Below are 23,051 nucleotides of genomic sequence, written 5' to 3'. Positions count from 1 at the left end.
GTCGGGGGAAATGCAACGCTACCAAGCCATGGCCGAGCGACGCGCGTCGGCGCAATGTGTAGGCTACGTCAGGCTACGGCGTAGGGTCCGTGTCTCCGCGTACCTACGTACGTACGTAGCCACGGCGTAGATGTTACGCAGAAGCATACATTTAAGCTCAAAGCTGCACATAAGCTACATCAATGGACTTGTTTGTTCATAGACCAGTCGCTATGTGAAGCATCCTACCTTTGCATGGAGCGATGATCTCCTCCTTCTTGTCCATGTGGTCCTTGTGGCACTTGATGTGACAGCGCCGGCACTCCAGGGCGGGCGGCGGCTTGAACATGTTCCACAGTGGCTTGGTGCACGCCTCGCAGTTGGTGGGGAAATGGTAGAGCGTGGGGATGAACTCGTGGCCCTTGTGGCAGATGTAGCTGGACTTCTCTCCGATGGGCAGCGGGTCCTCTGGCTCCTTCTTGCTCTCGCCTTCATTGGCATAAAGAATCTGGAAAAGAGAATGAGGGGAGTGAGGATTTTTTTGTCCAAATGGGTGCTCAAACAAAAAGCATATAATGATCATTCAGAACTCCATTTCTTTATTAAAAGGTCCCATGGCATGAAAATGTCACTTTATGAGGTTTTTTAACATTAATATGCAGGCTGCCTATGGGGGACCATAGGCACCGGCTAGGAATGGCGATAGGTGTAAACCGAGCCCTGGGTATCCTGCTCTGCCTTTGAGAAAATGAAAGCTCAGATGGGCCGATCTGGAATCTTCTCCTTATGAGGTCATAAGGAGCAAGGTTACCTCCCCTTTCTCTGCTTTGCCCGCCCAGAGAATTTGGCCCACCCATGAGAAAGTGAGAGACATCATGGCTTTCAAAAGAGCAAAGTGGCAGTTGGTCAAGGCCACACCCCCACCCTCCACCTTTAAACAAATTCAAGACATCACAGTACAATTCAGAATTTCAATAATAAGACGGTTGAAGTGATTCCGAGACAGACCTGGAATATCCTGGGGATTTCTTTGGCGTCAGCACGGTACACATCTGTTTGAGTGACGGGCCTCACATGGAAGAGTTTGCTGTGTGAAGAAAATAAGTTAGTGTCAACAAGTCAGCTGCACCTTAATAACCAACAAGAAATTCCCCTACAGTAACAAACTAAACTGAGTCCTGGGTTGCCTTCTCTGCAGAGGTGGATTCGGTGGTATACTCACTCTATATCAAGCACCATGTAGGGAATGGACTGCTCTTTGTCTTGCTCGTTGTTGTAGAAGAGAATCTTCTTGCTGCTCACTACAACATACTACAGGAACAGAACACACATGGGAAGGTGATGTTAGGTCAAGGAGAGACTTATAAAAAAAAAAAAATCATCGAAGCAGCTTCACTCTCTCTACCTTTTTCTCCCATCCAAACTTCTTGGTGTTGTTTCTTACAGGGAGAGAGAGCCAGCCCTCCAGCCTTGTTTCTGAGTGGGAGAAAGACACCAAAAGAGGATACAGTATGTAAGCAAAAGGATCATCTGTCAGTGTTAACATAAAATACATTTTCAGACTACCTTTATTTGAATCTTCCGAAATAAAAAGCTGCTTGTAGCTAACGCCACACGGCAATATTGACACAAACCGTAATACGAACACCAGTTCTGGTACAAGGTCTAATCCAGGTCTTTTTTTATAACTTTATTTATTGACTGACAGTGCATTTTCATTTTTCTGCAACAGGATTAATAATACTTTTTAAAAGTATTTTTAATAAGACTTTTTTCCCCTTCTTTATTTTATTTCCTTCAAAACCCAAATCCTCATATAACACGCCATTTAAAATAGTTGTTCACATAAATGTATATACTAAATATCGTAAGTACAGTATAATGACAAGGAATATCAGGGTTTCTGCATGTTTCAACAAGTCACATTTATGACATTTCAAGACCTTTCTAAGACCTTTAAGAATTATATGTAAGACCTATATCACAACATAGTGAGACCAACATAGAGTAACCAAAAGTACTTGCAGAGTAAATAAATGTATTCAAATTGAATAAAAGTGATACAGAGTAATAATAATAATCTGTACATATACAACGAATTATATCTGGACTAGCGAAAGAAAGAACTACACCACCACCACTGAATAAAAGAAAACATTTCAATGAGCATTAGAGGTAGCATTACAAAGAGGTAGGAAAATTAAGACCTAGAGCACAATACTTCAGCGAATTTAAGACTTTTTAAGGCCTACATTTTTCTATTTCGAAATTTCAGACTTTTTAAGACCCAGCGGAAACCCTGAACATGAAGGTGGATAAGAGTTCACATTTACGAGCTCTCACCTGCGTATGCATCATCAGCATCAAACTCTGGCCCACTGCTGACGCTGGCAGAGTCCATCGATTGAACACTGAGCGTCTGCAGGAGGTTCCTCAGCTGCTCGATGTCACTGTCCTTACTGTCCAGGGCCATCTGCAGCTCAATACGCATCTGGCTCTCATCAGACAGTTGCTGCAAATAAAAAGGTCAAAGAGGAAACAAGGTCCAGTCAAAGACACTGCGACACATGCTCGTCCGGCCTATAGAAACTGCTGCTACTTAATGAGAACTGACAGGCCTGGGAAATTATCTTCCACATTTGCAGAAAATCATCGACGGTTATCCGTGAGATCAGAGACACGAGAAGTCAGAATACTGCTGTAAAAGGAAAGTGGTCTACTGACCGCCTGCATTTCGTTGATCTCTCTCTGGTATTTGATGATGCTGCTGTTGAGTTTTTCCTTCTCCGACCTCAGCTCCAACTGCAGCTTCCGGTTCTCCTTCTCCTTTCGCCGCATGTCTGTGTCGTTCCCGCGGCGACTGCCGACGCCGCGAACCTCCTTCCTGTTCATGATCTCTGCCAGCTTATTGACGGCCTGCGGACGGACACAAGCACCACAGTTCATGCTTTGGCTTGTTTTCAGAGGAGGTTTAGTTGTAGGAAAGCCTCAGGATCTGATGGATCCAGATCCAGAAACTTTGATTCTTCCCTCACATTTAGCTCTTTCCATTTTAAAACCAAAGCTCTCAAGCTGTTGCACAAGGGTGTAACTGACTAAAAATGAAGCACTTGTGTGGTATTATTTAATAGTGCGGTTTAAAACCTGAGTTTTCAGCGTCCTCTCTGACTGCAGCTGCTTCTCAAATGCCTGCTTCATCTGGCTGATCTGCTGCTCCCAATCCTTTGACTTCTCGGATTCTGAAACCGAAGAGATGATAAATGTCAACCCTGACAAGATTTAGCTTCAAATAAAATGTAACGTTACATTCTGAAACATTTTAATTACCTTCTATTGCCTCCTTCAGTTTGTTGTTCAGCTCCTCCTTCTCATTGGCTAGGTTGGCGACATCACTGGTCAGGGTCCTATTGGCTTCCTCCAGCTGCATGGGGCAGGAAATACAGTCGTATTCACTATATTATAGGTAATTATGAGCACCGTCTGTCTAAGATGTCTGCCACTACCACCTGAACTTCTTCTGTTTTCGTGGTGTCTTTTGTACAGCTTGAGAATGCACTGAGTTTACACTTTATTGTTGTACATCATATTGCAAGACTTCATAAATAAAGGCAGGCTTTAGAGTTTTTGAAACTGCCTACAATACAAAACCCTTTTCAGATCATACAGATTGATCATACAACTGGGAAGACAGAGACAGGGGTTGATGCAACTCACCGAACTGATGGTGATGTCCTTCTCCGATAGCTCCTGGCGATGGCGGGCCATCATTTCCTTCAGTTCCAGCTCCTTCATGATCTTCTCCTTCTCCAGGTCAGAGTACTGCTCCTCAGCGATGGAGCGCGCCAGCTGCTCCGAGTCAGCCTTTGTCAGCGTGATCTCCAGCTGAGCTGCCAACGAATCCCTGAAAGATATTTAAAAGTAAAACATGAAAGGCTGAACAACTATTGATCACAAAATACACATGTATCATTCACAGATGTAAATTAACTGACTGGTAAAATTAATAAAACACTTAAATATATATATATGTGTGTGTGTGTGTGTGTGCACGTGTGTATTAAAAAGGAACACGCCGACATATTGGGACTTTGGCTTATTCACCGTATCCCCCAGAGTTAGATAAGTCCATACATACCCTTCTCCTCTCCGTGCGTGTCGTAACTCTGTCTGACGCACCCTCCGCTAGCCTAGCTTAGCCCAGATCCTGGAGGTAACCGGCTCCAACTAGCCTACTGCTCCCAATAAGCGACAAAATAACGCCAACATTTTCCTATTTACATGTTGTGATTTGTATAGTCGCAGCGTGTACAAATAACAAGGTCACATGATGAGACACAGCCATCTTCTAACCGTATACATACTGGGAACTATATTCTCAGAAGGCGAAGCACTGCTACTTGGGTGGAGTGATTTGCTCGAAGCACCTGAGAAGCCCCGTGGTGAGGAGCAGAAAGTTCGCCTGGAGTTCGCTCAGTTAAAGTTATTTTGTCACTTATTGGGAGCAGTAGGCTTGATGGAGCCGGTTACCTCCAGGATCTGTGCTAAGCTAGGCTAGCGGAGGGTGCTTCCGACAGGGTTACGACACGCACAGAGATGAGAGGGTATGTATGGACTTATCTAACTCTGGGGGATACGGTGAGTAAGCTAAAGTCCCAATAAGTCGGCGTGTTCCTTTAACTGACTGCTACTTCCTTGCTACTACTGTAACTTCCTTATTTGTTCTTGTTTCAAAGAAGAAAAAAAAAACTGTTGAAGCTGTTGAATTTTGTCTATGACGTTTAAAGTGGATACATTACGCAATACATTTTCAAACAGACAAACCAACCTCTCCTCCTGTAGCTCCTGCAGAGACTGCTGCACATCTTTGTAGAGTTTGTTCCTCTCCTCACACTCCTCCTTTAGTTCACGAACCTGGGTCTTATACAGCGTCTGGAACACAGCAAACAGTTGAGATACACCTCGCAATCACAATACATTAACACACGTTGTGATGCAACTCAACGCCTCCATGCACCTCATGAATTCAGCAGCCTACTGCTGTGCATTTCCACTGGGAAGACCACAATCAACAACGAATGCAAACAGATAAGCCATCAAATAAAAAAAAAACTATGATAAAGGGAAACCCATCACTTGGGCTTTGTTAAGCATTAGATTATTCCGTTTACACAGATCGTGCAAGGTTTATTATAGAAATACATTTGAAAAATCATTAGAGATTCAATACACATAACACGCATTAGCTACTGAAATAAAAGCAGTGCTGTTCTGACGGCACATTACAGCCCACACACACATACACACACTCAGCAAGAGAGATGCAGAACCATAATTTGTTGCTTAGTCATTCCACATCCACATTTGTAATTACAGAGCAGAATAAAGACTCACAGAGAAATACTGTTCAGCTTCTAACTGGTCCTGTAATTCCTTCATTTGCCCGTCCGTGTCCTGTCTTTCTCTGCAGTCAGAAATAAATGAAACATTCCATTATCCATCATCCTCTTTGCGTCAAAAATATGAAGCCTTGGGTATTACGGTAATGCTAGAAAAGAGGTAAACCGAAAATGTAAACTGACTTGCGCAGCTCTTGGTTCTGTTTCTCAAGGCTGCGTTTAATGTCAAGCAGGTGATTCGTTTCCTGCTTGAGTTGCTTCTCGGAGGTTCGCAGAGAACTGAGCTGCTGGTTCTGGGCCTTCAGGTCGTTCTGAGTCAGGTTACGCTTCTGGGTCTCCTGCTCGATCTTAAGCGTTAGGTTTTTCACCTGAAAGAATGAACAGAGTACAGCGGGACATTCATGTCATTATTTCCGGGTTTCTGTAGGTTTCACCAAGTCAAATTTAAGACTTTTTAAGACCATTATGAATTCAATTTAAGACCCACTGTATATCACAACATAAAAAAAGAAAAAGGTAATACAGTCACAAAATGAATTGCTTTCTTGTATACAAGCAGTAGGCTTCAAATACGTTATTAGTAACCGACTTAAACCAAACCCTAAATTCCGTTTTTTCAAGCCAAGGATCCCTAAACTTGCACTTGGCTGCAATATAAGAGTTGGGCTCATTTGTAGTCGTAATACTGCAAATTATATTTGGACTAGCGAAAGAAAACATTCACTTTGGCTACATGGAGCGGATGTGCCGCGGAATGTATCTTTTAACAGGCTACACTTGCTGCGCACACACGGTGTAGGATTGTGCGAGTCACAGGCGAGACGGTGGGCTTTTGCATGTGTTTGTTGTTGTTTCTTCAGTTTTTGGAGCCGGCACAGCGCTGTGAAACATCAATCTACTGTACTGTCAGCTGTTATCAGAGGAAGCAGGTGAGGCAAACAAGAATTAAAAACAGAAACTCTCAAAATGAAACTGCCAATACACAATAGTAGTTTAATTTAAAAGAAATATAGACACTTTATGATCCATTTCTGTGTAAAGAAACACACCTCGAGTATAAAATATTTTTTACACTTGTAGAACAGATCTCCGCAGACCATACGCACCACTTACGTGCCGCTCTCGTGTCCAGTGTAGCCAGTTTCATCGATTGTAGTGGAAGTGTAGTTTTGGAACGTCCGCTACACGTACGTTACGCGTGCAATGTAGCCGGCCCGTAAGCGTTAGAATGAACATTAGAGGGAGGGTTACATGGACGTAGGAAAACCAAGACCTGTTTCTAAATATGTAAGACCTAGAACACACAACTTCAGCAAATTTAAGACTTTTTTTTTTTAAGATTATCTTTTTGGCCATTTTTAGGCCATTATTTTAACAGGACAGACGAAGACATGAAAGGGGAGAGAGAGGCAAAGGGCCGCAGGTCGGAGTCGAACCTGCGGTGTCGAGCAGTAAAGCTCTATATATGTGCACCTGTTCTACCAACTGAGCTAACCCGGGCCACAAATTTAAGACTTTTTAAGGCCTAAAATTGTGATTTTGAAATTTGAGACTATTTTAGACTTTTTAAGATCCCGCGGAAACCCTGTACTATTTAGATGTCTGTACTTTCTGTTTTTGTATTAGCTGAATGACTGCTCGTCCTCTACAGCTCAGAACTGACATATTATTACACAAGTTGCAAGATTGGTTTCTGTAGGTGCCGTTTAATAACTAAACACAACTAAACTAACACTTCACTGTTTTCCTGCACAGAATGTAAACCCTCACCTCTTCAGTTAGCCGGTCCTTGTGTCTGCGCAGCTCATCTAGTTTCTGCAGAGCCTGTTTATAGTCACAGTCCATCATGCTGCTGTGCTTCTCCAGATCCAGTATTCGGTTCTCCAGCCGAAGTTTGGCCCCTCGCTCCTCCACCAGCTTCTGCTCCATCTCTGGATGTGATATTACACGTTAAAGTCATGTTCACCAATACTGATGGGTATGTAAAGCTGTTAACAATAAATGTAAAATGTGTGCGTGTAGCGTAGCAATGGATTTAGCGCTGAACGTGGAGTCAGAGATGTCCAGTGGTGCTTCACAGCATCTCATGTGCGATGGTTCAAACAGACAGTTACAAGTGGGTAGTCAGTACCAGTCAAAAGTTTGGACACGCTTTCTCCAAACCTTCGAATGGTAGTGTATGTGAGAAAGCAACTTCCACTAAAGAAAATGTCGGTGCCCTCACCCTTCATGGATTCGGACTTGGCGCCCTCGATGGTTACTTTGATCTTGCTCTTGTCTGCCAGCAGCGCCCTGGTGCTCCTATGAGCCGTCTCCTCCTGCTCCAGCTCCTGCTGCAGCACCTTCAGCTTGTAGGTCAAATCAATCTCCTTGTTGCTCTTCTCCTGCACAAAGAAAAAGAGGGCAGAGATGTTGGGACACACTCTACGTCCAGTAACATAATGACTTGATGGTAGGGCTGGACGATATGAGAAAAATATGCCGTAACCTTGTTGAATAATGCGATAACGTTGTTACTTGCGATAAATAAACTGATGTTAAAGTGTACTCAGTTCTGCGGCTTTCCGTATTCTGCTAAAATACAACAAATTGCTTGTTGAATTTAAAACAAATGAAATCGTTTCCAACATTCTTCAATTGAACAAATTAACACACTGAATATAAAAAGGCACCATTAAAAACGCAACAGTTTTAAAGTAGTTTTCTAGTGATATTTTCTTTCGCAGCCTTTCACGATGTGTTAATTGCCCCAGTTGATATTGCAATAATAATAATGAAAACAAAAAAGTGATACATTTTGCAGCCCTACTTGATGGCAAATGCTGCACTCGTTCTACTTCAGACTTCCTGCAGCAGAATGCAGCTCAGAAGGGCATCACTAAATTATCCCTAATCTAAAATCACTATCAAAGATTTAAAGCACTGAATGATGACTCTAGTACATCACTAACTTCCTGTCCTATATGGACAGTCTAAGTCCTTAAAGTTGCAGCTTCAGGATCAATATGCTCTTTGAATTATTTAGTCAACCAAATAAAGCTATCAAGTTTTGTGGAGTTATTTTGTGGAATGAAAATTAACATTTAATGGATTCCTCGGTGTCATTATCTAGGGATAGATAGACTTAGAAAGGCCCTGCTGTGTAAACCATGTGATTTAGGAAAAAAGTAGTTAGTTAATTGTTGGTTTTATTGTAAACGTGGCAATTATTTATGTTTTTATTGTTTATATTTAATACATCTTTATGAACTTTTTGCACACTAACACTTAAAATGTATTTTAGATTTTGTACTTCTACACGTGCTTATGTACTTTGGTTGTGGTTTTTACATAAGCCGCTACAGGTTTCTACCACACCCTCACATGTATTTTTGTATTTATTCAACATAATTTGTTTTTTATGTTCTGTGAAACAAATAGAATAAACTAAACTAAGATCCCACCATCTGTGTAAGTACTTGGAAGATTACAATTGTATAAAGATGGTGGCCTTTACATTTTGTGTAATTAGCTAATCAGCAACTTATGTTTTTGTAAATTGTACAATAAGCTCTAAACAATAAGACTTTAAACCATTTATAGAGCCGGTCTCCTGAATTGGTTTGTAGATTATTTATCGGTTATGATGTTCCTACTGCAGCAAAGCATGTCATGAGAAAAACACTAGATAGATACTTTAATTAATGATGGCAATGGTTTACACTGCTGCCAGATAACACAAGGCAACATACTCTGGGGAAGAATCACTGGGCCCTATTTTAAGGATCTAAGCGCACGGCGTGAAGCGCATGGCGTAGCTGCGTTTAGGGCGTGTACGAATCCACTTCTGCTAGTTTGACGGCGGAAAAAAGGGTCCGTGCGCCGGGCGCATGGTTCAAAAGGGTTGTACTTAGTGTCTTTATTAATTCATAGGTGTGTTTTGGGCGTAACATGCAATAAACCAATCAGAGTGTCATCTCCCATTCCCTTTCAAAGCCAGGCGCGTTCGTACCTTGGCACATTGCTATTATGATGGCGGATTTGCACCGTAATATTTTTATTTGTAATCTTCTGCATGTGTGTGTGTGCTGCTGCGCGTCCCTGTGTGTGTAACAAGCATAGTGTCCACGCGCTGTGCACGAGCCTAGGAGCATTTTACTAATGCGCTGTTAAAATAACAATGAAATGCTGCGCTATTGACTTTGGACCAGGTTTTTGTTGGTCAATGACACGATGACTTCCAGCTGTCTCAAGATAGCAATACGCCAAGAATGCACCTGAACACACCTCCCTGTGAGACCAGCACGCCCATGGGCGCACAGATGGGCGCAGGCGCATTTGCTATCTAAATGACGCGGGCGCTGGACGGTCTTAAAATAGCAGACACTTGCGCCGGGCTTTGTGCCGCGCTGCGCCAGGTGCAAGATAGGGCCCATTATGTTTATTAAATCTTTTTAGTTCAAGATGTCTATATTAACTCCCAGTAGAGCTGCAAAGATTAACCGATTCATTGATCAACTTATAAATTAGTCGCCAACCATTTTGATAATAAATGGGTTTGAGTCATTTGAGGAGGTTATCTTGGGCTTTGGAAAGCACTGATCAACATTCACCATTTCCTGACATTTTAGAGACCAAACAATTAATGGAAAATATTAATCAATGGATTAATCGACAATGAAAATAATCATTCGTTGGAGCCCTAGTCCCCAGGTATTTATTTGACATCACATTCATTACGAGACTATCCTAATGGCAAAACATGGAGAAACATTTAAATACTAAGAAGTTAAGATGAAATAAACCGATGAAGAATATATTCCAGTAAGAGGTTTTAAAAAAATGAGTTATCATTTAGTCTGCTTTTCTGGTTTACCTTCTCCAGATCGGTGTGTTTTTCCTGAAGCTGTCTCTTCTCCGTCTCAGCTTTGGCCAGAGCCTGTCTCTGCTGGCGGACCTCCTCCTCCAGGCCGGAGATTCGTCCTGCAAACCAAAACCAAGAGAGTCCTTAGAGCATGTAACATACAACAAACTAAAAACACTTTTACTTTAATGGTTATTCCATGCTCACGAACAATTCCAGCTAGCATGTACAAGCATTACATGTAGGACCAGTAGGGTGCTTAACAGCTTCTTCCAGAATAATCAATGGACTGTGTCTCGTCCACACACACACACACACACACACACACACACACACACACACACACACACACACACACACACACACACACACACACACACACACACACACACACACACACACACACACACACACACACACACACACTTATGGACTTTTACTTCTAAAGTATTTATTTCTGTTTTATTAATTTGCACTGTGACTGATGAGAAACAACTTTTCTTTTCTTCTGAATATGTAAGTACTCCGTGTTGATAACAAATAAATTGAATTGAATTAAAGCAGATCTCTTTATTGTATACAAACACTGATCTGTGGCCAGTAAGACTGGAGCAGTACTGGGCAGCCCAGTGTGCCGTTTTTTTCACCCGTGACATGTGCCACAGTTTGTTTATATACACACACAATAGCCTGATTATTTAAAGTAATCAGCTTAAGGCAATATTTTGATTAATTTGATATTATTTACATGGTTCAAATGAATGCTATTTCTCCAATATCCCGGTAATTGGAGAAAAACTTTTCTTTGCAGATTCAGTTACATTGTGCTACATTGTTTGATTTGTAAATGCAACAACTGGTCACTACATCCGATGACCAACAACTGCAGTTTGACAAAAGCCACCCAAAAAAGGCGTTCACATGGTGAAACAAATGCAGGGACTGAGCAGAAAGCTGGGTGTGTAAACTGTCCTGTGTTTGCTTTCAGTATGACCTCACCTCAATTAAAGCGATCAGATAAAAGCTTTTATTTGACAGTTTAAATAGCCTGAGTACTGCCTTAATCACATGACGGTTAAATGATTAGCCTTGATGTTAACTAGGGTTGGGTATCGTTTTGGATTTTTACGATTCCGATGCTGAGCTGGTACTTCTAAAACGATTCCGATTCCTAAACCGATTCTTGAAAAACTGAAAAATTACATCAAAGATGTAATATGTTTACTAGCAATCACATGCAGTGAATGGTTAATATACTTTTACATCCGTTTTGGTGAGCCCAGAGGGAAAATATGGCATTTTAAAAGTAGCCTACATTTACGGTAGCTAGCTAACGGTAGACTACAGAGAAAGTGTGAAATTTTTACGTCCGTTTCAGAGCGACAGAGGGAAAATATTTCAGTCGACACATTAAGTTGGTGGAACCGAAATGAGGAACCGAAATTTTCGTTCAAATCCGGTCCGATTCCTACCGGTTGCGTAGGAACCGGTTCCATAGTGGACCCGGGTTTCGGTACCCGACCCCAATGTTAACATACTCCCACGTACAGTTTGCTACTGTTGCACACTGACCAGCTGCAATGGAGAAATTGGCTGTTGTTTTATTCAAGGCCAGAGAGAGGACAGTATTCCATTTGTTTCCTCTCTATACGTACTCAGCCTTATTCAACCAGTGTGACAAACGGGGCTCGAACCTTTAGTCACATTATTTTCTTTATGGTAAGGTCTTGTCTTCTCTAGAACAGAAGTGTTCAAAGTGGGAGGCTTTGACAACCTCCGCCATAAGCCCGCTAGGTTTCCCAAATCTCCCTGCACTGCATACTATTTTGTTAACTTTGTCATTTTGTGTATTTTAAATTGTGCAAAAATAGAAAAACAATCTCAATCTATTGATTGGTTCTTTTTCAGATCAAGGCTGTCGTGGCTCTGTAAAGCACCTCCAGACAAAACTGATTTACTGATCTTACGAATAAATTCAACACACACACACACACACACACACACACACACACACACACACACACACACACACACACACACACACACACACACACACACACACACACACACACACACACACACACACACACACACACACACACACACACACAGTGACTGTGCCGTTTGCTGAATGGATTCTGACTATAATGATGCTGCAGTACAAACTCCTTACTAAGGCCTCTTTGCTGCCCTCAGTATTGGTGTGTCACATTGCTCTTGCCCACCGAGTAAATCTGCAACGTAAGCTGCTGGGCAGACAGAAGTGACTGAGAGAACACATTTTTCATTCAAGGAGAGTAATAGAATTTCCCCTTCTAAAAACACAGGGAGCTATATTAGCAAATCCTTAAGGCAGAATTTCAAACACTTGCAGAAACACTCAATTGCATTTCACGGTTATCACACACACACCACATGGCTCTATACATTTATATAAATAAAATATATACAAAAATCAGGCTATAACTTGAAATCCTATCCTAAAACCAGATGACCACTGTTTACAGACTAGAAAACTTCCCAGGTCGTGAATTGAATACTGTGTGTGTGTGTGTGTGTGTGTGTGTGTGTGTGTGTGTGAGAGAGAGAGACACCCACCCATCAGGTCGCTGATGGTCTCTGAGCCCTGGCTGTGCTCCCTCCTCTCCGTCTCCAGTGCGGCCTGCAGGCTGATGCATTCCTTCTCCAGGCTCAGCTTGCTGCGCTCCAGCAGGCAGCATTTGTCCTGCAGCTCGCGCACGTTGGCCTCCAGCTGCTGCAGCTGCTTGCTGCTGTCCGTCTGGGTTTTACGGAGCCTCGTCGCCGCCTCGGACTCGGCCCGTAACAACGTGTTGGCTTCTTCCAGCTGATAGAAACAACACGGACAGAAATGTGGGAAAATCTGTCAGATCACTTATTTGGTGACTCAACACGTTTCTATGTGTTACAGTATGTCCTGAGTCCTGTTGCATACAAACTTTCCAATCAAGTACTTTATTTTGGGAAAATAATAGAAAGCGGTGCTAACCGGTGCAGTTTTCAAATACACAATTCAGTACTTCCTGTTAAGAGGCATTTTACATATTTCTACAATACATTTCTGTCCATATCAAGGTTTAATTTCATAAGGATATCTCATAAGTATCTTATAACATTCCTTTTGTTACTTACCTGTCAATCATTATTTCTGTATTTTCACAATAGTGGTCTTTTTAGACATTAAACGTCAGAGCCAACACATGAAATGTAACACTTCGGGACTGACCTGTTTCTGCAGGTGAATGTTCTTCTCATTGGATATGTGTGAATTCTGGTTTCTCCTCTTCATGTCATCCAGCTGGTCTCGAAGGCTGTTGACTGCACAACACATAAGAACGCAGACCAAAGTATCACGGTGAATATTTCAATGCACCAAGCCTCTGATGTACGCTGTATTACGATAATACTCAAGAATTAATCCTTCATTAAGTTTGAATGAGTGAGGAGTTGGGGCACAGAACGGAGTAACAGTTTGAGCAAAGGAAGAGAGAAGGCCTACAGACTTGGGTTCCTCTGGTGAGCAGGTTTCCAATCTGTATGAGAAGACCATTTGACCAGGTGATGGCAGTAACGTCCACATTATATCAGTCTGTCTGTAAACTTCCATCAAAACTCTTCCAGTTCAAATCAAAAGGGATTTAGTAAATTCATACAGAAGGTCATATCTCACTGGATTCCATATTTAATGTTATCTATTAACTATGATCACTTGGAGCCAAAAATAAAGTATGCCACATACTTTTTTTCCCCACATTTTTCAAAAGCTATCAAGTCAACTGTTGACCTGTGATGCCAAAACACACTTTTTGATGCATCAAATCGGATGCTATTACTTAAATAAAAGTTGTCAATGTCTCACTCGGTAAAAAGTAAAAGAAAATTATTTTATTAGGCAACAGGTAAATTAATATTCTTCTCGTCTTAAAGGTGCTCTAAGCGATGTCACACGTTGTTTAGGCTACAAAATTTTTTGTCACATACACCAAACATCTCCTCACTATCCGCGAGCTGCCTGTCCCCTTAACACACCGTAAAAAAAACGCGGCCTCTGTAGACAGCCCAGGCTCCACACACGGCAACCAAAACAAACTGCGCCAACCTGCACCACGAAACATAAACCGTGTTCCAGCCAATAACCGACAAGGAGGAGTTGGTTGAGCCACCGCAGCAGCGTTAGCACGTAGGCTACTTCCACAATGCGCGTTCATGACTGTTTCAGGAAGCACGGAAGGGAGGGGGAGAGGACGGGATGAGAATACTTCGAACGTCAACAAGAAGTAACGTCACCCAACATCGCTTAGAGCACCTTTAAAATAATCTCATTATGCAACAAAGTAAATCAAAGGACTCGTATTAGGAGCCTGATCTTCTATCCATACCATTTAAAGACTTTAAAATAATGCATCTCGCCATGCATATACAGAATCTACAATATACGTGTGATAAAATGCGTGTGTCATGTCACCTTCGTTCTCCAGGCAGCGCTTCCTGTCGGCCTCGCTCTCGGCCTTGCGGTGGCTCTCTAGGCTCTTGTGCTGCAGCAGGGCTTTCTCTCTCTCTAGCTGCCTCAGACTCGACTCCAGATTCTTTCTGCTGCTCACCTAAAATCAATCATTAAATACTTTGTTCAACATGTCCCATAGGGCTGGTTGCGTTTCACGGTGCTGATTCCATAACTCGCTTTTATGCGAAACGGTTCCTGAGTATCCAACCGGGGCTCGGCACAAATCCAATCCCTAAAGACATTTAAAAAGTGGTTATTAGAATCCGGCAAGCGCTCCGGGCTAAACCTCGCGGGATACGACACGTTGGCATTCAACCGAAACACGGTCAAGCGAAAAGTGAGAAATCATTATTCTGACTTCAATACAGTTTTTGGAAAAGGCCATAAAAAATGGGTGAAAAGGATGGAACTGGAACGATCCCGGAGGGGAAATTGGGTCGTGGCACCAGCAAATATTAAAACTAGGACGGAGCCAAAAATATGCAAGTGATCTCCAACACTAACAGGTGTCTGACTGTGTCTTCGCTGTTGTTTCAGGGGGCTTAGCTTACCTCTTCCTCAAGTTCTTTGGAGATTTTGTCTAGACGGCTAGTGACAGCTCTGCAAAAAGAAAACAGAACAACGTTTACAAAAGCTCTTGGCGGTGATGGTCAGTGTGCCCAAGTCTGCCAGTGGTGCAACATGAAGAAAAGCAACCATTCTCTGCTCCTGTACCTGTGTTTGTGCTCTAGATCAGATTTGGCCTGCTTCTCATTATTCAGCTGCACCTCCACTTGGTGCATTTTCTTCTGCAGTGCTGCTGACTGTGGAGAGAAAACAATCAACCAATCACACATGTCCTAGTGACTAATCAAATGCTCAGGTTCAAGAACTGTTTGCAACCTTTACTGCATGTCAACACACTTTCCTGTGTATTATGCAATGAAGCAATTACCATAACTGACACTCTCAGGACAGATGTAACATATGGATCTCTTGTTTGCTAAATATTCCACTATGTTCAGCAGCTAGTTGTTGTTTGGTGCTGGATAGGTAAAGTGAGTTTTCAGAGTTTTTTCGCCACTGATGAGAGCTGTGAGAGTAAACCAAAAGGGTTAAAAGGTCCCATATCGTAAAAATGCCTGTACCTTTTTTATTACAAAGCAGGTCGAGGTGTTGTATAAATACAGTGAAAGTATCAAAACGCTCAATCCACAGAGAAAAGCACACAGCCCGCAGACACTGTTCCTTTAAATGAGCAGTCAGGACTTCCATTCTAGACATTACAGAAGAAACTCATGAACCCTAAAAAATAACTACAATACTCTTATTTTGCACTCACATATTGCCAATTGTTGTAGTGCTAAAAACTTATAAGAATTTAATAAAATGTTTGAGTCCCATACATCATGTAATTAACAAAGCCAGTTTTGCAGTGACGGTGTATCAACAAGGGGATGTTAAAACTGATACTAAAACCTGGGGCTTTATTGTCTTCCTTCTGGTAGTTGATTGATTGATTAGGCTGCTCAGTTTGGTCTGAAGTTAATAAGAGATTAGCTTTTAAGGTCTGCTACTTACACTAAAAGCTGCTTAAGTCTTTCTGTGTGACTAAGAACATTGAAATTTGAACAAAGTACAAATAAATCATGGGATCAGACAAATGCAATCCTTTTCTGAGTCATTTCCATCCTAATCCTGAATGTTTTACAGTATGAAGCTGGACTGATCGCAATGTCAACAGGCTTGTGTGGTCATGTAAACTGACGCCTGGATTATTTATTTCCTGAGAAGCTTGGGACTGTTTTACTGGAGTCGCTCAAGGTGCCCCTGGCAGTTATAGTGTGTTGAAGGGAAAGAACCCACCTCTCCTTTTGAATTATCATGAGCCACCGAGATATTGTTGGAACCATTTAGTAACCTAAAGAAGGAAACGGACAAAAATCAACACAAAATCAAAGATCATAGCCAAGAATAAATCTCTCTAAGTGCTGAGATCCCTGAAATTATGAGCTACAGCTAGAAAAACCGACAGCTTACTGGTCTTCTTTGAAGTAAGTGAAGCCAACAAAGGGTAACTGGTTTCCAACAAAGGCCTTAGGTGTGGGGAAAGTTTCTACATCGCCTTTGTCATCTTCAATCTCATCAAAATTACTTGTGTCTATGTCACTGCTCAGCTCTGGGACCACGGGGGCAGCAGCTGAGGAAGGAGGGAGGGAGAGGGAGAGGGAGAGAGAGAGAGAGAGCATGTGTGAATTGCTGGAAAAAGGAAGTGCTGTGTAAACAAAACTTGGCATTTCAGTCTAATAAATAATTCTGTCTTGTACTGCAAGACAGCTGCTGTTCTGGATACATTCTTGTTTAAAGTTTGAGTCATGTAAAATGCTCATTTTACTGGCTCAGGTGAAGCTGCTTGTTAATGTGTAGCGATACTTACTGTCTCTGATGGTGTCAAAGGTCCACTGGTCGTTCTTGAAGAAAGGGTGTCGCTTGATTTCCTCCACGCCGTTTCTGCCCAATCGCACCTCCCTCAAAATAAAGAGTGTGAAAGAGTTGTAGAGCAATGACTAAATGTACTCATTGTCTTCAGTTCAACAGTATCAGTAGCAACAGGCAAACATGGCCTATTGATAAATATTCTTTTCTGGGAACCATTAGAATTGAATGAATTAAAGCCAGAATAAAATACACAGACTTTTGATTTCCTTTGGCCTGAAGCATCACAAACCAAATGCAGCGGTAAACATAAGAGATCTGCGCGCAGCTCAATAGCATCAACATGTTATGTGATGTCTGAGTATCGCAGAACATAAAAAGTAACCCTCTGAGTCCTTCTGGTGTAATCACCATCAACACTTGAACATTAAGAAATGTGAAAGACTGTAACTCTTTGTACCTGTCAGTCAGGAAGGCACAGATGATATTTTTGGCATCTTTGGAGATCTCCACATCATCAGGGAAGTTGAGGGAGTTTTTGTGGTCCATGATCTTACTGTAGGTTCCCACCAGAGAGTCAGCGTAGAACGGTGTGTCACCTAACAGCAAATACAGTAAGTTAGTTATAATAGAAAAGCAATGGAATGTTGGAATCAACCATCGTTTCTGGTACTGAGAGGATTCCAACGCTAGAAATACCATTCCTGACAATGCAAATATACTGGATTTTCAGAAAACACTTCACTCTTTTTGTAAAATCACTGACTTCATTAAATGTTCACTGACCGACAAGCATCTCGAAGATGAAGACCCCTACGGACCACCAGTCACACTCTCTCCCATAATACCCGTCTCCTCCTTGAGATTTCAGCACCTCGGGAGAGATGTAGTCTGGAGTCCCGACAGCTGTATCACAGTGCACCATGCCGGTCTGCAACACAAATACTGGAATCAATATCCTTCGTATGTTTTGACATCATAGCCTAAGGATCTGGTTTCATGTCTCAATGTAAAGGGTAACTATCGTTTTTGTTTTTCAACCTGGGCCCCATTTCCCCATGCATTTGTGTCTAATAGACTGATAGACATTCATGAAGTGTGTATGTATGTGTGTGTTTGTATTGGGAGAGGTAAGGATTTTATTGTTTCATTGACCTACCAAGGCACTACGGGCGGAAAATAGCACATGTGCTAAAACCCGGTACGATGCATCTCTCCTTGTACTTCTACAAGGACAATGTTAACTTGTGCATTGTCCCTGTTTAAATAAAATAAATTCAAATGTGACCAAAAATCTTTGAATTTGGTCCAATATTGAGAGAGATCGCAATGACGAGCCGGCGCGAACCGAGCTACAATGTAACCTAATGGGGAAATTGTGGAGCCTTGCTTTTGGTCCAATAAAAGTGATTTATTTTTTTTGTTTGCGACTGACAGGCTCAGATTGTTACTAAAAGTGTCTGACAACATTATTGATCTTGAAAAAAAAGAAGAAAAAAAAAAAACATTGTTACATTGTAGCTCGGTTTGCGCCGGCTCCTTGTTGTGATCTCGCTCAATACTGGACCAAATTCCAAGATTTTTTCTCACATCAGTCTATAGACCTTTTTCACGGCAGACATGTTGACATGTCATAGTAGGAAAAGCACAGGTGTATTCTAAACCATTACTGATGGCTGCATTCCACTTAGGAGAGGCCCTGGTATTGTGCATGCTGACTCATTGAAATAGCTTACTGGGACACTTGATGGAATTGAGCCATCGTTAGTTATCAATTTTAGCTGTGCTTCCTACTATACAGCATTAAATCTAATGAGGTTAAAATCAAACTATATTAATCTAAAATACCATTATAGTGTTCAGCAACACTATATCCCTCAACAATAAACTCTGCAGTTATATAGCATTTTTTTGATAAATAGGGCAGTATGTGTTGCTCATGCCAGAATATAAAGCAGCTTTGTACACTAGGCATTATATATGTAACCTAACGGCTGATATGGAAAAACAACACACACAAAACACAAAACACACAACACACACACACACACACACACACACACACACACACGAGAATTCAGAATCTCAGCAGGAGAAAACCTAATATTCCTGTAAGCTTCGCCATCAAGCAGCTCTTTACAGCAATATCACGTACACAGAGACCTTTACTGGAAATGTTTGGACCAACCAATTGGGATTTATAATAGTGTCCATAAGCTGGTGGCCACAGCTCAACAGCACTGTGTTCCCTACATTTCTTGCTTCTAATATAAAGATAAAAATGTATTCCTCTGACTTTTTCCCAGTAAAAACAAAAAACAAAATGGTGGCGGGAGAAATAAGCAAGTTCTCAGAAACACAGCATGCTGCTGCTGCACTGAAGTTTCAATGATGGGATGATACAACTCACAGAGTCCATCTTCATGCACGTGCCAAAGTCGGCCAGCTTGAGGTGTCCCAGTCTGTCCAGCAGCATGTTGTCCGGCTTGACGTCCCGATGGATGAAGCCCATGGAGTGAATGGCATCCAGGGCCATCACCACCTCTGCTGTGTAGAACTTGGCCCATTTCTCCGGCACGTCGTAGGTGCTGGTGAGGTTGACCAGGTCGCCTCCCGGCATGTACTCCATCACCATGTAGAGGTAGTGCTCATCTTGGAAGGCACAGCACAACTGAACGACCCAAACACAAGCTCTCATTACTAGAGGTTGGTAATTCTGGTATAAATGACACACCAAGAGATGAATCGATGCAGCATAGTAGCGCGATATTTTCCGTGGCAATAACGTATTGATACATGGACGCCAAGTAGCAATCTTTTATTATATAAATCACACATGAGAATTTAACCTTTTGATACTAAAATAATGAGATCAATTGCGTGGTGCACTAAATACAATCTCCCATCTGAAATTTGTGATCTGCCACCTTTAAACTTTGAGGATGTAACCGTGAAAGCACCAGAACAAAAAAAATTATCAGAAGCCGAGCAGTGAATTATATAGTCATACCTGCACAACCCAGGGGCTGTTGGCGAAGGCCATGATGTCCCTCTCTTCCCAGAAGAAAGCTGAGTCCGAGCGCTTGATCATCTCAAACTTGCTCAGTAGCTTCATGGCGTAGACCTTCTGAGAGGCTTTGTGCCGGACCTGAACGTCAATGGCAATATTCAGTTATTCAGAGTTTAAAAAGTAACGGAGAGTTTGAGATTCTTAACAGCCTCGCTTTTATTCTGAGTAACACTTTGGCCAAATGGTGTATTACAGCTTCCACAAAACTGCAAACTACATCAAATCACTGACAACCTTAAAATGTCAGCGAGTTCTATTATAACAGATGTGTCCAAATTGTCAATTCAATATGCAGTAACAGAACACTTTGAATGGGGAATTTACAGTTCCACCTAAACTTCAGGAATATTCACAAATATTCTCAAAGGCAGTGCATCATTGAGAAAAAAGGATTGTAATTGTGTTGAATTTATGTGTAGTCTCACAGAAAACCATGGCAGCGATTCTATTACTCTACAGAACACTTAGTGAGAGCTGAAAATGAAAACCAACACTCACTAGTTGAACTTCACCAAATGCCCCTCGACCGATGACTTTAACTCTGTCAAAGTCTTCAGACTTCATCTGGAGGTCTCGAGTCTGTGCTATGACTTTCTCATCTGAGAATAAAGAGAATAAAGAATCCCGTTAATACTGTTGTGAATTTACCACATCAACAAATTTTAAGCTTTAAAAGAAGGCAAATGTCATCCACCTGAGGCCCAAAATTGCAGGCCGAAACGTTGTGTGCCTTATTTGCACTATTAAAGTATTTTTCCGGAGCATTAAAAGGTCCCATGGCATGAAAATTTCCCTTTATGAGGTTTTTATAACATTAATGTGCGTTCCCCCAGCCTGCCTATGGTCCCCCAGTGGCTAGAAATGGTGATAGGTGTAAACCGAGCCCTGGGTATCCTGCTCTGCCTTTGAGAAAATGAAAGCTCAGATGGGCAGATCTGGACTCTTGCTCCTTATGAGGTCATAACGAGCAAGGTTACCTCCCCTTTCTCTGCTTTGCCCGCCCAGAGAATTTGGCCCACCCATGAGAGAGAGACATCATGGCTTTCAAACGAGCAAAGTGGCAGTTGGTCAAAGCCACACCCCCACCCTCCACCTTGCCCCCCCTCTCTCCTTCTCAATAGCTACAGACACAGAAATGGCACATCCTAAGGAAAGCTCATTGTGGGACTGGCTCTAGTGGCTGTAATTCTGCACCAAGGCTGAATTTCGGGAAAAAGACTTCAGATACAGTATTAGGGGACCACTAAGGTCTATATAAAAGCATCAAAAGAGCACCATGTCATGGGACCTTTAAGCTGTTGTGCTGACTTTACCTTCTTTGAACATTCACTTTTTGGTCCCGCACCAGCAACTACATGGATGTGCACAACATCGGCCCTTTTTCAAATGTCCTCCATCTCGCTCTTATTCTGACTGGCACACAAAAGCTACTTACATCGGTTTAAGAAGGTTTCGATGTTTTTGTTCTTGCGTAGTGCAGGGTAGTCCAAGTCTAAGACCAGGGCGTTTATGGAGTCCTGCACAGAAAGAAAGAAAAAAAAATTATTCATCAGTCATGATGACCGACAGAAACGACATAGGTGAAGTCATTAGAATGGGTCACATCACTCTCATTAAGCATGTACTGTATAAATTGGATAATTAACCGTGGGAATCAGGACCTTGTGTCCATCTTTCCCATCTAAGTGACATAATGTAAAAAAAAAAAAAAAAAACAGTTGCTATTTTTTTTACTTCTTTCAAGTATACAGAAAGCACAAGTTCTAACACCTTTTTTGCACAGCAGATTCAGTGGGTGTTGCTCATTAAAGGTTACGTCATACTGCAAGTCACTGTGTTGCAATTGATACATGACAACTACTCAAAGACCAAGATGTGTTTTCTCCATTCATTTGCATCAGCATTCATTTGCACACAAGGGGGATTGTGAGACTTTTGCAAAAAAAAATCCCAGCTCAAGTGTCAAAATATTTACTGTTAGATTTTAATCATTTAGCCCAACGCTGGACATGATACATTCATGATTTTGCATAGTGTGAACATCTGATACAGCCCAACTACAGAGGAAATGTGTCACGTCATACCTAACTTTGACTCCTGATGACGACTACACTGTAGCAACAGTGCCACTGAAGAAAGCAAATTGTTCCGGGCTCGTATTTACAAAACATGAGGCGAAACCAACTGGCGAACACTTTCTATTCAATAAAAGGCAGTGGAGTGCAGGACTGCCTGTGCTTCAATACAGCAGCAGGCCGACACTAAAACTTAACATTACTGACCACTGACTGCATTTCTAAAGAGGGATTTATTTTCTGTATATGTTGTCATCACTGCACAGACCAAAAACGGTTACATACCACTGCTGCCCAGCAAGTCTGAATAAAATCTAACAGCTTTGCCCCTGCGTTTCATTCAACAGTGGTCAACTTGATGGACTGGATACATAAACAGCAACTACATGCAAAGAAAATGGTTTAACTAAAGGCTTTGTTCTGAGAGAGAGAGAGAGAGAGAGAGAGAGAGAGAGAGAGAGAGAGAGAGAGAGAGAGAGAGAGAGAGAGAGAGAGAGAGAAAAAGGGGGGCGGGGGATGACTATTTTCAGTGATATTCATCTGCTGACAAACGATGAACACGTTGTTTCTATGACCATTATGAAAACAGTCTGTCTAAGGGAGACAAAGTCACCTCCACACAGTGTGATGGTATTATTAGTCAACAACATCAGTTTTCAACAACGTTTCTAAATGAATCCACTGAAAAGGCAAACTAATTTCTCACACACACACACACACACACACACACACACACACACACACACACACA

At 41.9% G+C, this 23,051-nt stretch overlaps 1 protein-coding gene across 3 annotated transcripts in view; it reads right to left on the bottom strand.

Annotated features, from left to right (window-relative positions):
* The window catches only part of rock2a (rho-associated, coiled-coil containing protein kinase 2a), a 46,133-nt gene that overhangs the window by 6,059 nt on the left and 17,023 nt on the right, over nucleotides 1-23,051 (bottom strand). For all 3 annotated transcript variants that reach the window (XM_039785888.1, XM_039785889.1, XM_039785890.1), the window contains exons 2-30: nucleotides 21,661-21,742; nucleotides 20,724-20,824; nucleotides 20,166-20,303; nucleotides 19,566-19,826; nucleotides 17,942-18,086; nucleotides 17,616-17,754; nucleotides 17,157-17,248; nucleotides 16,760-16,919; nucleotides 16,586-16,640; nucleotides 15,455-15,543; nucleotides 15,292-15,340; nucleotides 14,702-14,837; nucleotides 13,463-13,554; nucleotides 12,817-13,063; nucleotides 10,231-10,337; nucleotides 7,600-7,759; nucleotides 7,146-7,306; nucleotides 5,559-5,743; nucleotides 5,371-5,440; nucleotides 4,805-4,908; nucleotides 3,694-3,880; nucleotides 3,307-3,400; nucleotides 3,124-3,218; nucleotides 2,704-2,895; nucleotides 2,323-2,491; nucleotides 1,385-1,455; nucleotides 1,202-1,290; nucleotides 988-1,066; nucleotides 229-487 (exon numbers count right to left, since the gene is read on the bottom strand). In XM_039785888.1, the coding sequence (XP_039641822.1) occupies nucleotides 229-487; nucleotides 988-1,066; nucleotides 1,202-1,290; nucleotides 1,385-1,455; nucleotides 2,323-2,491; nucleotides 2,704-2,895; nucleotides 3,124-3,218; nucleotides 3,307-3,400; nucleotides 3,694-3,880; nucleotides 4,805-4,908; nucleotides 5,371-5,440; nucleotides 5,559-5,743; nucleotides 7,146-7,306; nucleotides 7,600-7,759; nucleotides 10,231-10,337; nucleotides 12,817-13,063; nucleotides 13,463-13,554; nucleotides 14,702-14,837; nucleotides 15,292-15,340; nucleotides 15,455-15,543; nucleotides 16,586-16,640; nucleotides 16,760-16,919; nucleotides 17,157-17,248; nucleotides 17,616-17,754; nucleotides 17,942-18,086; nucleotides 19,566-19,826; nucleotides 20,166-20,303; nucleotides 20,724-20,824; nucleotides 21,661-21,742 (3,808 nt within the window). The remainder of the gene's footprint in view (nucleotides 1-228; nucleotides 488-987; nucleotides 1,067-1,201; nucleotides 1,291-1,384; nucleotides 1,456-2,322; nucleotides 2,492-2,703; nucleotides 2,896-3,123; nucleotides 3,219-3,306; nucleotides 3,401-3,693; nucleotides 3,881-4,804; nucleotides 4,909-5,370; nucleotides 5,441-5,558; nucleotides 5,744-7,145; nucleotides 7,307-7,599; nucleotides 7,760-10,230; nucleotides 10,338-12,816; nucleotides 13,064-13,462; nucleotides 13,555-14,701; nucleotides 14,838-15,291; nucleotides 15,341-15,454; nucleotides 15,544-16,585; nucleotides 16,641-16,759; nucleotides 16,920-17,156; nucleotides 17,249-17,615; nucleotides 17,755-17,941; nucleotides 18,087-19,565; nucleotides 19,827-20,165; nucleotides 20,304-20,723; nucleotides 20,825-21,660; nucleotides 21,743-23,051) is intronic.

This window comes from Perca fluviatilis, chromosome 20 (assembly GCF_010015445.1).
Source record: "Perca fluviatilis chromosome 20, GENO_Pfluv_1.0, whole genome shotgun sequence".
Classification (NCBI taxonomy): Eukaryota; Metazoa; Chordata; class Actinopteri; order Perciformes; family Percidae; genus Perca; species Perca fluviatilis.
The sequence above is the reverse complement of the archived record's forward strand: the minus strand, read 5'-3'. Positions and strand labels throughout refer to the sequence as shown.